Source organism: Primulina tabacum, chromosome 7 (genome assembly GCF_025594145.1).
Source record: "Primulina tabacum isolate GXHZ01 chromosome 7, ASM2559414v2, whole genome shotgun sequence".
In the NCBI taxonomy this organism is placed as follows: domain Eukaryota; kingdom Viridiplantae; phylum Streptophyta; class Magnoliopsida; order Lamiales; family Gesneriaceae; genus Primulina; species Primulina tabacum.
Genome location: NC_134556.1, coordinates 38,059,899 through 38,076,225, shown reverse-complemented (window position 1 = coordinate 38,076,225; position 16,327 = coordinate 38,059,899). Strand labels below are relative to the sequence as shown.

General features: G+C 37.8%; 2 protein-coding genes and 1 pseudogene across 4 annotated transcripts; 1 reads left to right on the top strand and 2 right to left on the bottom strand.

The window, feature by feature from the left end:
- The first annotated feature begins 604 nt into the window (after positions 1–604).
- Positions 605–1,164, top strand: LOC142551765 (histone H4). Its single transcript, XM_075661155.1, has one exon. The coding sequence runs from the start codon at positions 671–673 to the stop codon at positions 980–982; it is 312 nt and encodes a 103-aa protein (XP_075517270.1). The 5' UTR covers positions 605–670; the 3' UTR covers positions 983–1,164.
- Positions 1,165–1,276: 112 nt separating this feature from the next.
- Positions 1,277–3,719, bottom strand: LOC142552381 (uncharacterized; annotated as a pseudogene).
- A 1,132-nt stretch (positions 3,720–4,851) lies between these two features.
- LOC142551764 (uncharacterized) lies at positions 4,852–16,327 on the bottom strand. Of its 3 annotated transcripts, XM_075661154.1 has the most exons (28): positions 15,906–16,327; positions 14,941–15,100; positions 14,596–14,688; positions 14,399–14,513; positions 14,139–14,298; positions 13,890–14,064; positions 13,432–13,566; positions 12,549–13,106; positions 12,099–12,411; positions 11,803–12,020; positions 11,650–11,718; positions 10,776–10,892; positions 10,444–10,686; positions 9,874–9,921; positions 9,645–9,779; positions 9,163–9,318; positions 8,999–9,061; positions 8,801–8,908; positions 8,636–8,719; positions 8,286–8,333; positions 7,529–7,603; positions 6,958–7,053; positions 6,805–6,885; positions 6,654–6,725; positions 6,241–6,285; positions 6,070–6,153; positions 5,435–5,538; positions 4,852–5,340 (listed from the first exon to the last, which is right to left on the bottom strand). In XM_075661154.1, the coding sequence occupies exons 1-28, from the start codon at positions 16,127–16,129 to the stop codon at positions 5,202–5,204; spliced, it is 3,918 nt and encodes a 1,305-aa protein (XP_075517269.1). In that variant the 5' UTR covers positions 16,130–16,327; the 3' UTR covers positions 4,852–5,201. The 3 variants fall into 3 exon arrangements, with proteins under 3 accessions (XP_075517269.1, XP_075517267.1, XP_075517268.1); XM_075661152.1 differs by having other exon boundaries at positions 11,803–12,411; XM_075661153.1 differs by having other exon boundaries at positions 11,803–12,411; positions 12,549–13,067.

The following is a 16,327-nucleotide window of genomic DNA, read 5'->3' as shown; positions in this document are numbered from 1 at the left end:
ACTTGTTGTGAGCTGGGCGTGAGAGGTCGACTGAGATGATTTCTCACATAAGCTCCCGGTGTAACATGGTAAATGGGAACGAGGTTAGCCTTTGGATGATCTCCCAGTGAAAGCAGGTAACTTGGGGTATCCGGAATATGTTTGATCGAGAGTAGGTTGAACATATGTCGTAGAATTTTCATTTTATTAAAATTTATATAAAAGTTTAAATATATATAGATATATATTTCTCTTGTAAAATAAAATGTATTTGTTTATAATTTTAAAATGATTCGATTTTTAAAATTGAATGTAATATTTTTTTATTATTTTATGAAAATAATAATTTAAAAGAAAAATCCTTAATTTGGATAGCTTTTTTCAAAAGAATTAAAAGAAAAATCCTTAATTGTGCAGATGGAAACATAATAAAGACGATCTGCTTAGGACATAAACCATCGTAATCTGTACCGTCGATTGAATGCATCGACGGCTAATAATCATTTAACAACTAATCCTGGATCCCTCTTATTACCGTCGATAAAAGAAAGAGATCAACGGCTCATAATCACTCTTGCGGAGAACAGCTCCCTCTATAAAAAGTCGAAGCCCCTGCTTTGCCATCGCATCTACGCTATCAATCAATCAATTAATCAAAGTCCATCGGTTTAAAACCGCGAGAGCTTTGAAAATGTCAGGCAGAGGCAAGGGAGGCAAGGGTTTAGGAAAGGGCGGAGCAAAGCGCCACCGCAAGGTTCTGAGGGACAACATCCAGGGCATAACCAAGCCGGCTATTCGCCGGTTGGCCCGCCGTGGTGGCGTTAAGCGCATCAGTGGGCTCATCTACGAGGAGACCCGTGGCGTTCTCAAGATCTTCCTTGAGAATGTCATCCGCGACGCTGTTACTTACACCGAGCACGCCCGACGGAAGACCGTCACGGCGATGGATGTCGTTTACGCCCTCAAGAGGCAAGGACGAACTCTTTACGGCTTTGGCGGCTAAGTAATTGCAAGCCATAGGTTTAGTTGTTGGTTTTTAGGGTTTCTCATTGTATTTAAGTCCCCATCTTAAATTGGTTTTTTGCTTTTACTCTGTCAATTAAACGAATTGCGGTATCTGTCTATGTTTGAACTCGTAGAAATTTTTCTTCTATTGCGATTGGTACCAATGACGTCGATTTTTGAGTGCTGTTTCTTTGCTGAATTCAATCCTACATATATTTTAAGAAAGAACATAATCTTTAATACCAGATTTGATGAAGATGAATGAATGGAAACATACCCCATGGGTCAGACCCTCCTTTGCATCATAATCAAGCTACAATTTACTTAAAAGAATTCGCCAACCATTTTGTCAGCTTGTGCATCTTGAAGAATGGGTAATTTGTTTCTTCTCACATGATAATCAAGCCACCGGAGATGTCTGACATTGAAGGTGGAGGCAGGAGGCCTGTAAGCCTTGCTCTCGCTCTGTGTGGAAGAGACAACTTGTTGAAGAGCCAAGATTACAGTGAGCCCGATTTTATCTGGCACCTAACAAAACTGTTTCATTTTGCTATAAAACTTGTCCCTGAATCAGAAAAGAATACATCCAAATCGCGTAAATGTAAGAAAGCTAAAAAACAAGGAGATAATGATGTGTTATATTCTCGGAGGTGAAAAGATCAATCTCGTTATTTTACTTCAAAAAATCAAATTTTATATGAAGTTATTTAGTTGCCTCGCTCGATTTAATGTAGTAATTTATTCTTGGTGGGGTTGAAAAAGCCAGCCAAATAGGATAAAACACTCTCCTTCATTGTAATCGTGTAGTAGCAGATTGATACCCCAACAATTGAGGGTCAAAACACTTTCAATCATAATGTCAAATTACCATAGAAAATTACCCCGTAGTTATTTTTTTACAACAATGCCATTCTTCACACTCTCTTAATCCATCATGGATATTAGGCTTTGAGACATATCTCTGAGTCGACAGCCTCACTTTCTAAGACAATATTTCTCCAACATTCAGCCATGACATTACGGATCTTGCTTCCGCACACCAACAATCTTGTTTGACAACAAACCTAGGACCGAAGAACGAAAATCAACAAATCTGTATAAGTTCAACTGGCAACATGTGCTTCTCATAGATAACCATCAAAGAGAGAGAACTCAAACAGGAAGTGTTGTATTATGTTTACTGAAAGCATAGCACGCGAGAAATGTTGATTGTCATCAAACTCATTTGTAAAAGTGATCACACAGTTTAGATCATAAATAAACACACTAGGTAATGTACTCCACCTCAAGAGTTTACAAGGATGTAAATAATCGCTTAATGCCACTTTTCTGCTCTGAGGTAATAAGCCTGCTTGGGGACTTGATGTTGAATTTGATTCTTAAGTTCCCCTTTTTTGCCAGGTCAATTTGCATTACTGAATACTGGGATCAAGCTGCCTACTTCAAATGGAAATGCCATGCCGTTCGTTTTTCAAGATTAGTTTGTTTTATGTTACCCAGCTCTCTTTCACCCCTGAAAGTGTGATATTCTGATAAAACTTTAAAAGCAAAATCATCAGTTAGAGAAAACTTCAACGCTTGAAGGTTATTTTAGGTTTACTTAAATTTCAACTAAATTAACTGATAGTGGTTCTAAGACCACAAAAAAGATTTAGCACATAATTGTGAGTAAATTAGAATAACACAACAAAAAAAATGAAATTCACTAAAAAAAAAATAATAGTTAGCATCTTTAACCCAACCAAAGTTTGACATTTTCTAAGCCACAAGTTGACCAAACAATTCAAACCTGTCGCAAACAGTAATTTATAAATTGTGCAATTTTCTGCTAGAAATCAAACAATTTCGTGGAGAACCAACAACCCTTTTTACCAATCATGCAAAGTTAACATAACCAAAGCCAATTAAATTCCTACCATACGTAATTAACAGCATTAATGAATTCGCTACCACAGCTTAAAAATTATCAAGCTTACCCACTGGCATCCGCAACATGCCAACATCCCGCGAAATTTTCATCTTTTTGGAGGTTCCCTTGTACAAATCCTCCAAACTACAAGGTAGCATCCTCTCAATAGCCGCAGCCTTGCGCGGCACATCACCAGAGCCCCCTTCCCCACCGGCACTATTCCTGAATGAAGCGAATATATCCTCCATATTGTTGGAAAACCTGAAGGGAGCCGTCGTCGCCCCACCAAACGGGCTAGAAACGGAAGGTTGTTGGTCCGCATGATCCCCTGAAAATCCACCAGCTCCAGGCGGCGGTACCTGTCCCTTCAATCCTTCCTCACCGCACTGATCATAAACCGCCCTCTTCTGTGGATCGCTCAACCTGCAATCACAAAACAAACCAAGAATTACAAAGAAAATAATTGGCTCATTCGCTGGCATTAATGCGAGTGATTGCACATGGAATGCCATAGAAAAGAAACATCGTAAGCTTCGGAGATTTGATTGAATTTGGCTTCGGCATCTTTTTTGTTGTTAGGGTTCTTGTCGGGATGCCATTTCATGGCGAGCTTGCGGTAAGCTTTTCTTGATGTCATCGTCTTTGGCATTGCGGTCCACCTGCAGAATCTTGTAGTAGTCGACACCCATGCTTTTGCTCACTCACCCTCCCAAGTGATCCATGGTCCACTGGTGCCGCCACAAATGGGCCTATGCAGCCCAACTACGGATTAAGAGCCATAATATTAGTCCAAATCCAATCCATAATTTTAGTTTTCATAAAGCAGGGGCCCAACAATTTACACCCGACCACGGTTCCCAAAAACCGAGGAACCATATCTAAAAATTGGGACCGAAATCGTTTTTTTCAGTACTTACTAGTTCGGTTGCCGTTTCTAAAAATAAGGAACGAAACTGTAAATTAATTTAAAATTTTAAAATTTTGTAGTATATATGTAGTGCAATTAAACTATTTGACCTATATAAAAAATTCAACCTCTTATTTTTAAATTAAAAACTAGATATTAATATTATTGTATTATAGTACATTGTTGAACAATTGATATCAATTTTGTATCGTAAATTTTCTTTTAGACCTTAAATTTAAATTCAAATCGGTTCAAAGCTTAATCGAAATAGTTAAGAATAGAATCGAACCGTCAAAAACCAGAACTGAATCATATCCAAACGGTTCGGTTCTAATTCGGAGATAAGGAACGACTCCTTGATAGAAATTTCACCTTGCATTGGAACCACAATCGTCGGTTCCAGGACCGGCCATATACCACATTAAGACATAAATTATACTTTATGTATATTTATATCGTTTTATGTGATTAGAATAATGGAACCTCGTATCATGATATCAGAACCATGGTTAGGCCTGCACAACATCATTGCAAATGCTCGAACCGAAGAAAAAGGACGGACAATTTGCAAGCAAATACTGAATTTCAGAAAAATTACAGGCGGTTTTGCTTTTCAGGTTGAATCGAGGGAATGTAATTGTAGATAACACGTCCGACAAGCAATAACGTCGCCTCACCCACAGGTTCGGGTGAATAGACATCTAACATACCAAGAAGACAACGGTGGATTATTTATTGACGATGCTTTTACCCCTAACCGAAGCATAACAAACAGAAAACACGAGGATCCAATGTAAGCCAAGTCATGTATGCGCACACACAAGAAAAAGAAAGATTTATTTATGCTCCTTGGGTATTCATCGGACAGGCCACAAGCCATTCATCGTTTACAAAGACAAGCTACAGTTGGTCCCAAAATAAAGTTTAAAAAAAAGCAGTAAGTTGCATCGTATCATTATTCATTACATTTACATGTCAAAAACATAAACTTTCAAGGACACGTGCTGCTAATTACTCTTGGGATGTACACTGAAACAGTGGACGCGAAACATAAAATCAAAAACATTCTTCTCTTTTTTAAAAAACATTCGCAATAAGTATCTTTACAACAAGAAAATTTTAGTCTACTATGGAATTTTCTTCACATAAAGAAAAAAAACTCTACATGTCTTGAAACTTTATCGATACAGTGGACTGTGGAACTGCTGGGAGGAAGTAATCACCCACTAAGTGTATCATGATTTCAGTCTTTGTTACGGAAAGCCGACACTAACTTACTCAACCAATGAATTGGCCAACCAGTTCAACAAAACTTCAAAATGAATCACTGCCTGTTTCGAGATTCTTTGGCAAATTAGTTCATCGCATTTCATAACGAGCGGGGCTAATTGGGAACAACAGTCAAGTTGATGGTTCCTTTGACATATCCGTCACTGCTTCCTTGTCTGAATTCCCATTTTCTACAGACTTGCTCTGAGTTGGTTTTTGTTGACTAGATGCTTGAGCATCTGATGCAATGCCAAGAACCACCAGCGAGGACCTGAAATGGGGGAAAAATTATCCATAGTCAATCCAACCCCACTATCAAAACACAAAATCAGCTTGATAAGCTGTGTGTGTGTGTATGATAAAACCTTGGAAGTGAGGATTTTATGTGTGGTTGGTTTGCATGGGCAACCAAAGGAGACTTGAGAGCAGGTGTTCTGTTCAGCGCATTTTCAAGCTGCGCCGGAGGTAGCTGAAAAGATTAAGAAAAAATATTCCGTCGTAAACAAATCCCACGGTACGTCATCAAGATGATTTATTACTGCATAAAGAACGTTCCAGTGCAAAACCTCAAGAGAGCAATTATAAAGCGTTTGTTGCACACACAATATACAACCAGTTCCTAACCTTAGAAAGAACTGTAGGCACTTTTATAATGAACAAATGGAGAGCTTGTGCATTTAACAGATCTATAGTCCAACTAAACTTACAAACAACTCATAGATTCCTAAGCTTATAAGCATTCTCTACATAGATGATAAAAAGTGTATAAAAAATTCCAAACGGACTACAACTATCGCAATTCTTATTAGGTGAAACGCTTTCAATGATCATAAGATAGGGTTCAGCAGGGCCATGTTTTTTTTTGCATTGAAGAATGAGAATGCGGTAATTAAATACAAAGATTATGAGTTAAAATGAACATGACCGGTCTAATTGACCACATAGTGATACTGGGAGGAGGAAATGACTAAAAATTGACAATTTAGAGTTTACGACACACCTGAAGCAGCACACCAAAGGATTGTGGCTTTGTCAAAAGAGCACACTTCATGAATCCTACCCACAGTTTCGGGTATTTCCATATCTGAAATTTATGCATATCACATATATTACCTAGCAGAATAGGAAATGTTTTTAATTTGCGATATGTGGCTGATAACTGATGACATACCTGCTTGCTAACAAGACGAGAAAGAATCTCCATTATGAATTCTACCTGAAAAAGGTTACCGCAAGAGTCAAAAGACTAACAAAAGGAGGTACGCTGGCATTATCTATTGACATAAAAGGAATGAGATGGATTCTCTACTGCTACAAGTATAGGCTACGGTAAAGTAATCTATTCGAGAAGGAATATCTTGACATCCTAAAATAAAACAAATTCTTACACATGGATTCACGGTCTCTGTACACAAGGTATCATGAAAATAATAATATAAATGTTTGTAGAAATATTTTTCTCACTTGAACATGCATGTAACTGTTTACTTGATTAACAGCATGTAGACAATGGGCATCTAACAAGCGCACCAAGTTGGAAAAACCATAACAGAATCAGGGTGCTAATAAATAGCTTGCACTTACCAGAGAAGGAAAAGCCCCTATGGCCTGCAGTACTGTCCGCATAAACAATAAGGGTAGAGGAATTTGCTCAACCTACAACGCAAATGTAATGTGATTTATCTCAACATGGTGAGCTAAAAGTTACAAGTCTCGAGTTTTTAAAGGTTATTACCAATTGATTCAAGACCTTGGCTAGAACTTGCTGAGAGAATATGTCTCGCTGCTCAAAACAAACGTTACAAGCATCTGTGACCTGCTTAAAAGGATATTTCCAGTTAATAAGTTGATCCATCATAATCAATTCATAAGTTAGAATGATCATTGCCTTCTTCAAAGGAATCCCATCCCTCTCAGGATCAATCCCATGGATGGCAATTAACGATTCAGCTGGAGTCAACACTGGACCAGAGTTATTTAACCCCTGGACATAACAATTTGAAAGCGAATTTGTTTAGTAAAAGAATAACCAGACTGACCGTGAAGAAAAAAAGTAATCAGTTTTCTAAAGGGGTGCTCACATGCGTGTTATACAAACTGAAATTATGAAAGTTGAGTTAAAAAAATGGTACAAAAAAATAGATGCGTGGGCATACCAATACATTTCTCAGAAAATTATTTTTATATAGGCTTTGGTTAATTCACTATGATTAAACAGATTCAAATTGCTCTATAAATAAAAAAAATGAGAGAAAAAAATAAGATAGCTTTTCGTTCATGAAAAGGAACTCCTTAAGGGCTGCATAGAAACTATTACAATGTAAAGTCGAAATACAAGACTATCAAACATCCAAATACAAATGATATGTTCCACAAACAGCAGAGCCCTTTTTTGTGCTGTGCCAGCTTACTAGCAAAAAAATTTTCCAAAAAATATGACCAGATACACAGTTGGATACCTGAATAACTCGAGAGAGAGCGACTTGAAACTTATCCGGTGGAGCATTCACAAGATATGGAAAAATCCGCACAACCTGACAAGGAAAGGAAAAGATTTGGTAGTCATAAATGGAGATGACACCAAAGAAAGCATAAAAACCATCCTTACACCAGCAGAAAACAAGAAATATTGAGCAAGCATGGGAGAAAGATTTAATCAGTTAAAATCATTTTCAGCTCAAGCTTCATTTACCACCATATAGTGAATCTAGTGAGACCAAAAGAGAAAGCAACAGTGATGGAAGCAGAACATTTGTCCTGAACCCTTCGACCCATTGAGTATCACCACACTGTGTATAGATCAATAGAGAAAAGGAGAATAGAATGGCATACCTTAAAATATTTATGCATGATGATTACCGATGAAAAAATTATTAACGGTGTTCTATGGATCGCTGCCTCTAACAGTGTTAGCAACTAGAGCTTACACGACCATATCCCGTTTACAGAGAACTTAATGGAAAAGCAGATAAAGTATTTATTTTCTATTAATTGAAATGGGCCAAGAGTACAGTAATTTCATTAAGTCAGAGGGGACCCTTGGTAACTGCAGGCTGTAAAGACGGAAGAAAATCCCTCACAGGCAGAAATTGAAGCAAGATTTATTAAATGGAGTAAGATCAGGTTAAAAAATATTTAGCAAGAGTAAATGCAGACGTCAAAAAGAAATTATTAACAAAGACAAATCCAAAATAATCAGTGGAAAGGATTAAAAACCTCATTTTTAGGCAGGAAAGGCAGTATCGGAATAAGAATGTCTACATCCTGTAAAAAATCACAAGTTAATATAGCTGTAACTTACAATTCAATTAAGTCTGATTTGACAATTAATACCAGAACATAAATAGATCATAATTTTCAACTTATAGACGCTGTATAGCACTGAAATAAAATAAAAAAATTAATTCTTCAGCGAAACATCATTTTAAAATAGACTTATTATTGGTTAAGTAAATGATAGAAAGCATTGATACATGAAAGTTAAGTTGAAATTTTAAAGGAATAATCCAACATAGAAAAGACACAGAGGGTCGAATAGTTGTTAAAGTGAAAGATATAATGGCCACCTTAATTTTTGTATCATATAACCTTCGTATGGTAGCTAATAACTCTGGAGAAGGAATTGTTCCATCGGTAAGTGTCTGCACAGCCTGCATTTGTATACTTGATTACCAGCAAATACAAACATTTCTACTCACACCAGTTGGGACAAGAACATAAAAAAACAAAACCTGCATCAAAAGTTCTTCGCTTCCAGATGGAAAGTCTGACATAATATCAAGGAGCTCATGGGATGAACCAATTGTTCGAACAAGCAATGGGAGTTGGTGATGAACTGTCTGTGCATCATACAGCTATTGTTAAAAACAATACATAAATTTGACCAGTGTTTCATACTGTAGTAAAATATAATCATGACTGCATCAAACCTGCTTTGCCACCTCGGACATGCTTTTATAAACATCAAATATTTGACGAATAAGGGAGTGCTTCTGATAACAAGACAAAAAACTATCATGTCTCAGACCGAACAAGCAAATTATTCATAATGGAAAGTAAACAATATTTTTAAAAAACATGACAATAAGAACACCTTTGTGCAGAGGGCAAAAAATAGAGACATGCACCGTTGCACTTCAGCTACAGCAGAAGATTGGCCGCTTGCAGATGCAGCCACGTGCTGAGTGTCAGCAGCAATGTTATTTATTTTCGTTCCCGTTGGTTGATTCTCACTTGATATCTTTTCATCCTAAATATAAAGGATACCAAATCACAAATTCCAAAAGTAAATGAGTTTGCTTAGAAAGTCTCGCCAGAAAATTTGGATTCCCAGATTACAGGGGCAAGAATATACTTTACTTTATAAAGCTAAATAATACTATGTTGATTTCATATGCTTTATGACGCCATCATGCCTCCTTTCTTTCTCTTTGCCCCCCAAAAAAGTTCAAGGAATAACGCTACTTTCTATTTCCCCGGTGAACGTTCTTTTACAAACTTTGCACACTGAGGCACTTGAATATAAGTTATGTAAACACTTAACTACTGATAAGACGTTAAATTTGAGATGGTTACCATCAGCAACTGCATAACATCAGCCTCATTCGTACCAACTGTTTGATTGTCATTGGCAACTGACAGCAACATTTCCTTGGCAAAATCTTCAATTTTTTCAGATATGAATGATAAAGGATAAAGTTTATTGGCCACCTAAGTAGTTGAAACAACATAAATTGAGTTCGTAATAGTTGTTTTGGGGAAAAAACCACTAGAATAGTACAAGAGTAAGTAAATCATTTAGTACCAGACGTATTGCCTTCATGCGTACTTCTTCAAGGTGATGAACAGCACTCTATAAAATCAAGGAAAAAAAATCATATCACCCTCCAGTAAGGAAAGCAATCACACAAGAACTAAGAGGTCAGGGCAAGAATGTACAATACTACAATCTAAATAAATCCTTTAGGCACCTAAAAAAACACATCTGGAAATCTGGAACACATGCAAGGGAGAGAAATTAGGCTCACAATAGTATTTCGGAAAGGGGTAGGTGATTACAAAGTCGATGATCATGCAGACTCAACAAATGTTGCAAGCTACACTAAAATAGGTGATCCACACGTACGACTGGGCTAGTTTACCTATAAGGAAACCTCAAAACCATTTCATTGCTAGACAAAATATATGTTTCATATGGTTTCTTGATAATAATTCTTGAAGACCATCACCCTCAGCCAATTTTGACGAGCCAAAATCTAAAAAAACAATGCTGGAGTCTGGACTTTGAAAAGCAGAAAGTGCGGAGAAAATAGAGACTAGCATCTAGTCCCTTCAGGGGCAAATGTTGCATGGTGAAACATAGTAAGAAGAAAACCTTCAAAGCAAGTTTGAGGGTAGCATCTCGGATAGGAGGTCTCAGTAAAATCAGGCTCCACACGATACTGAGGCCCTGGATAACTCGATCTCCACCATGTAACTCTTTATCATCTGCATTGCATCCAGGCGAACACAAGCATTCCAACAATTTAAAAATTGAATTTGGTAAATAAGGAACTTCCCCAAGCAATCTATTTAGAGATTTGTCAGAAGCAGGAAAAGAATCCCTTAGCGTTTCTGACTGCATGAAAAACAGGACAATGTTATAAGAATGCAATACCCCATGCATTTATAAGTAACAAACCAGGACACAAGAGACATGATATTTACCACGTGGAGAAGAAAAGTTTCGTAAACAGATGTAGCGGTTGTAGAAGAAAAAAAGTCACGGTCTTCTTCTGCCTCACCAAATAGCCTGTAGAGGACGCGCAATGTTATCTCGTGCCCCTGGAAACATGCATAAATCATCCGCATGGTAGAAAACCATAAATCAAAAAAGAACTGCAAATCCACTAAAAATAGATTATTTCAATTTCGTGCGCATCACAATACTAAACCAGTCTCATAAGATCTCCAATAATCACATATTAACTCAACTAGGTGAGAACATATATAAATTAGTAATATGCTACATGTGGATCCTAATTCAGGAAAGACCACTCAAAAGCGTTGTAAACTACAATTAGCTACAAAAACAACCACAAGATGATGCTTTTGCAGAAGAAAAAAAGTCAGAGTAACTACCCAATTTTTTTTTAAAAAAAGTCATACAAACATTACATGCATCGAAACATTAATTTCAGCGATGTCTCACACTTCTAATAGCTTTAGATATTAGATGATGTAGTCATTCCCCACAATCTATGACTAAGCCAAGAGGCTAAGCACTTATTCCAAGTCTCAATGTCTCTCATTTAGGAAAGTGTTATTGCCACTAGGCTAAGGTTCACACAAAGAAAGATGTGAGGGTGCATTCTTACATGTCACACATCTCAAACAGCTCATATTTTTTACAAATGAGGTCATCCAAGGAAGAGAAAATGAAACAAATTGGCTGCATTATTGATAAGCACATGGAGGTGACGAAGTTGACAAGAACTTACCATAAAAGCAAGAATAGTTTTCAATTCAGTTAAATAAAGATTGAAAAGATAATATGATTTCTTGGATCCAGAAAAAACAAATTGTACTCAATTCAAGCTACCTCATGTTTTACATAGTCTGAAAATATATGCATCTTTAGCGACTTCCATGGATCTAACTCTGAAGGAAACTGCATCAAACAAAATCCTGGTAACAAAACCTCGGTGAAAACAACATCACAAGATTCAGACACACTTATGTAGCGGGGGTTTACCTCAATTCCTGAGTGTGCAAGAATAGAAACACGCAGTTGCCATCCTCCAGCAGCTGTAACTTGCTTATAAGCATCAATAATGCGCAAAAAAGCAAGCTCTTGTAGCTGATCCTTCTGTTCATCGACAAGGACAATGACAGGTGCTGTTATCTTGGGGAAAACCAACTGTGCGATCATCCCGAGAGAAGTTGGCATTGAGGAATTGATGCTAGTTGAATCTGTTACAGCCACTTTAGGGCTAAGCTCCTCAGACCTATCAGTTGACAAAGATTGAGCCAATTCTACAGGAGAATTACCAAAATTAGTGGCTTTGTCATTATTAGCATCCTCTAAATTGGTAGAATTTGATAAAAGAGCGGTTAAATTTTCATCAATTCTGCCATCCTGAGTGGACAAAGAAAGACTGGGTATTTCTTCCTCCTGAAGTTTGGCATCGGTGACTTCAGATTTTATGGCTGAATTACCAGTATGAATTCCAGATGGAATATCTTCACAAGAACCAGATTCACCAGTAGATACTGATGCTTGTTGTCTAGAAAAATCTAGGCCGTCATATGCAACATTTCCGTCACCCACAGTAGCCTGTGTTACCTCTTCTTCTTGAGCATGCTACAGAAGCAATCAGGTTAATGCACTGACAAACAAGCAATTAAATGCAAACCAACTTATAGAAGGAACAACACACGCTACTCTATATATAATTTACAAAGGGAATGAGTAAGCAAATCGGATTAGATGAAACTTGCCTCAAGCTCTCTTAAACCTGAATGATGATGAGATCCAGTTTTATCTTCTTTCAGTTGGGAAGAGCTTGGATGTGAAAGTATTTCTGTCAATAACAAGGACAAATTTTTTATATGGGCATCATGTTCAACACCAGGAGGAGGACCTATATCCAGAAGTGGGACTTCATCTCCTTCAGATTTAGGGTATATGGGAGGAAGATTACGGATGTTAGCCATAACTACGTCAGCTAGCAAGTCAGCTGATATGCTCGAAATGAGAATCTCCAAAGATGCAGCTGCCTTTTCACCCTGAGCAACCAATACACTAAACATAGCAACAAGCTGTGGAACTGGTCCGCTCTCTGCAGCTGTATGGGATGATGCTCGCCCAACTGAAGGGACATTCACCTGATTCCCTTTTGGATCATGGACTGATCCGTCTATAATGCCAACTGTTGATTTTACACGTTTTCCAGACATATTATCCTGAGTAAAATCTGAACCGTCGTGCAATCCGGGTCTTTTCCTCCCTGCATAACTCTGTTCAATGGCAAGTGCTCCGTCAGAAGATTTACCATCCTGAAAGAAACTCGAGAGATTACTTGCATGTGTTTCCTTTCATCATAAGTTACCAAAGTAGATGGATAAATGAATAGAGGAATGCATGTAGAAGGATGTTAATAAGGTATGATCAATGGCTCTCCAATCCTCCTCCCAAGGGAAGGGTGTACTTCTCCTTAACAGGAAAGATTGTTTCATCACTCTTATTTTCCTCCTTTGCCAACATTTCCACCAAAGAGTAAGGGCCATGCCCCTCCCCACCTCCAAATACCAATGCACACTCCGCGCAAACCCCCCCACACCCCCCAAACAACACAAACTTTTAATATAAACAAACTAATACCTCATGGGTCTGAGAAATATGTGAATCATCTTTCAAGTCTATTGTTCCATTATTCTCACGCATTAGGTCCCATTCTTGTTCAGATGCTTTTCCAAGTTCCATTTCGCTGAGTGCACTAAGAAGACGGTCCCGCCACTAAATAAAAAAAGAAAAGATCGAGTATCAAATCCAAAATCATGCCAGAAATTCCAATAGCTAAAAGATTACAAGGTCAAAATCAATGTGAAATTACACCAGCTAAAATAATAGGACTAGAAAACAATTCTCTTGGGCTGATAATGAGTAGAAAAAAGAACAAGACATTTCAACAACAGCTTCATGATGACAAAAATGTCAGGCAAACGCGACACAAGGATTGTCACCGGGAAGACTGAGGAGAATAAAGTGTTTCTAAGAATGCACATGTCCTATATGAAACACAAATCCTAAAACCCAACGCCATAAAATAAAAATTATACCGGAACAGCACCGGAGTGTGTACAATTCAAACAACATTCAAAAGCATTCTTCAAAGCATGACGCGACCCAGAAATATGAAAGTCTTCGCTAGCAGAGACTGAAGGATCCAAACCGAGTAAAACTGGCAATATTCGACCATAAAAAGCTGGCCTTTTCCTTGCAACTGTTGAAAGACTGAAACAACAGAACCAAAATGAAAAAACAAAATAAAATAATAACAGTTAGAAAGAGAGACATCGAGCACTGACCTTTTGATCAATACGATAATCATTAGATTACTAACTGATTTCACAGCAGGGAGTCTCAGTTGATCAAGCAGTTTACCCACACTTTTACTTGCTTCAAGCGACAGATCTCCAACATTAAGTATAGGATGGCCTCCACGAAGCCACGAGACATTGAATTCCTCTACCAAAAAAATTAAGTTCAAATATGCATTTGAATGTATAATCTACATCCAGGTAACGCACCAAAACTTTACACTTGCACAAATTAGCAACCAATTTACCTTCAGAAACTTGATCAGAGGAAGGTTCCAAAGAACCATTAGGGTCAGGTGAGTAAAGTAAAACAACTGATTCGACAAACTTCAATGCGGGCAACCTTCTCCCATCACTTCCCACCTTAGTGTATTGTTCAGCAGTTAGAAGATCCTCATAAACTTGCACATTCAAATAAATTACCATGTAATAATGCCACAATTACCTTAAACGCCAATGAGTATATCTCATCTCTTAACTTTAGTACATATTCCCAAGATGATTTAAGTGATTCATCAAACTCACTTGAGTACAAGCCCTGGTTATTACATGTCAAAAAAAGGAAGGAAAAAATCAATCACAAACAGATTCACACCTAGAACAAATAATAAAGTATTCATTAACATAGACAAGAAGCAAAAGAATATAACAAGGCCTAGTTTCATGAAGGGCCAAAACAAAGGATTTAATAGAGCTTAGCACGTCCAAATGATCATCATCTAGTCCTATCAATGTCACATCAAAATTATAAAAACCAATAGAATACTAAAAACATAAAACATAAACCAACCTGGATCACAACTTTGATGAGAGTACACCGAAATATATCAATGGCACATGTGATAGCCTGGCGAGCAACAGCAGGTACATCATCCTTCAGAATATTTATCAGTGCCGGTACAATTTCAGGCAAGAACTCTGCGTGCTTCAATCCAATTTGGCCAACTATCCTGCATTGATTGAAAACAATATGTAGACATGACAGTACAATGTAATCTCAATTCTAGTCCTCTTTAGCATTTTGATTCGGAAAGTAAAAGATGCAACCTCAAGATGAACACATTTAATCCAGCAAGCTTAGTTCAAATCAGATTGGAACAGCTGAATAAAAGTGCTTGCTTTCACAATTAGGGAGAATATTTGTGTAGTATCCACACACTGAACTGATATTTCGAAAATTATTGCAACCACAGGTAAATTTCGAAGCCAATCTTTTTCCGATTAAGAAGCATAATTTGTTTGCAGAAGCCTAGCCTAGGTACATCATAGTGCAACTAAAATTTAAAATATATTAGACGCGGCGGGAAATGAATTGAAGCTGTTCATGAACAGCAACCCTTTCTGTCGCAAAACCTTACGGAAACCTAATATTCTTGCAGGATTTATAGCGGGATAATTAAAGAATATAGTGATTGAGGTTCACGTCAAGAAAGCTTGGATCGAACACAAAATTTAATTTCATCTAAGGGAGAGCCCAAACATGGTGAAGCTCAATTAGAAGGCAGCTGTAAAACGTGTAGTATAAAAGTTTCAATTTGATAACATGCAGTCAGTTAAGAGGGAAAATTTTTATCGCCAGAAGACACTGAAGGTTGATATTTGGCCTGTAAGTTTTTCGTAAACAAATGGGAAATATTGCTTTCAGCAATTTAATCTTGGCCTGCAAAACTCTCACACACATGGGAAACATTTGCTTTAGCAATTTACTCTTCTTAATTGAGCTATTCCACATAATTGGATTACAGAAGCGCATACTCAGTGATGGATTTCCGAACGGGGCTGAAACTATCAGAAAGGAGGTCAAGGAGAGGGTAGAGGAACTCCTCAAACAAAACAGAGTCCACGCCACACAGCTCCTCTCGGAGCCGCCGCAGCTGGTTGAGCTTTGATGCAATGTCCCCCGAACCTCCGTACTTTACTGATTTTATTCGACCCGAAATCTTCGCTCGCGAAATCGAACCCGTCCTTTTGCCCACCATGGCAGCTGGCCACGAAAGGAAAGTAATTCAACAGTTTTCAGGACCTACGGGCAGAGAAATATGGCTTCCATGGTGTTCACACGGAGTTCGGCCCGGAGAGGAGCAGGGAAACGGTGACCGTTTCTCGGAGGTGTCAACTGAAAAATAGCAGCGTCGGAGTTCGGTTCGTTTGGTCGGCTATTCATTCTTTGAGGGGCC

Coding starts and splice junctions, on each gene's coding strand:
- LOC142551765 (XM_075661155.1), top strand. CDS start 671: ATGTCAGGCAGAGGCAAGGGAGGCAAGGGTTTAGGAAAGGGCGGAGCA.
- LOC142551764 (XM_075661152.1), bottom strand. CDS start 16,129: ATGGTGGGCAAAAGGACGGGTTCGATTTCGCGAGCGAAGATTTCGGGT. Junction 8,909..8,998: donor TGTCCGAGGTGGCAAAGCAG/GTTTGATGCAGT, acceptor TATGATGCACAG/ACAGTTCATCACCAACTCCC. Junction 6,286..6,653: donor TAGGGGCTTTTCCTTCTCTG/GTAAGTGCAAGC, acceptor AACCTTTTTCAG/GTAGAATTCATAATGGAGAT.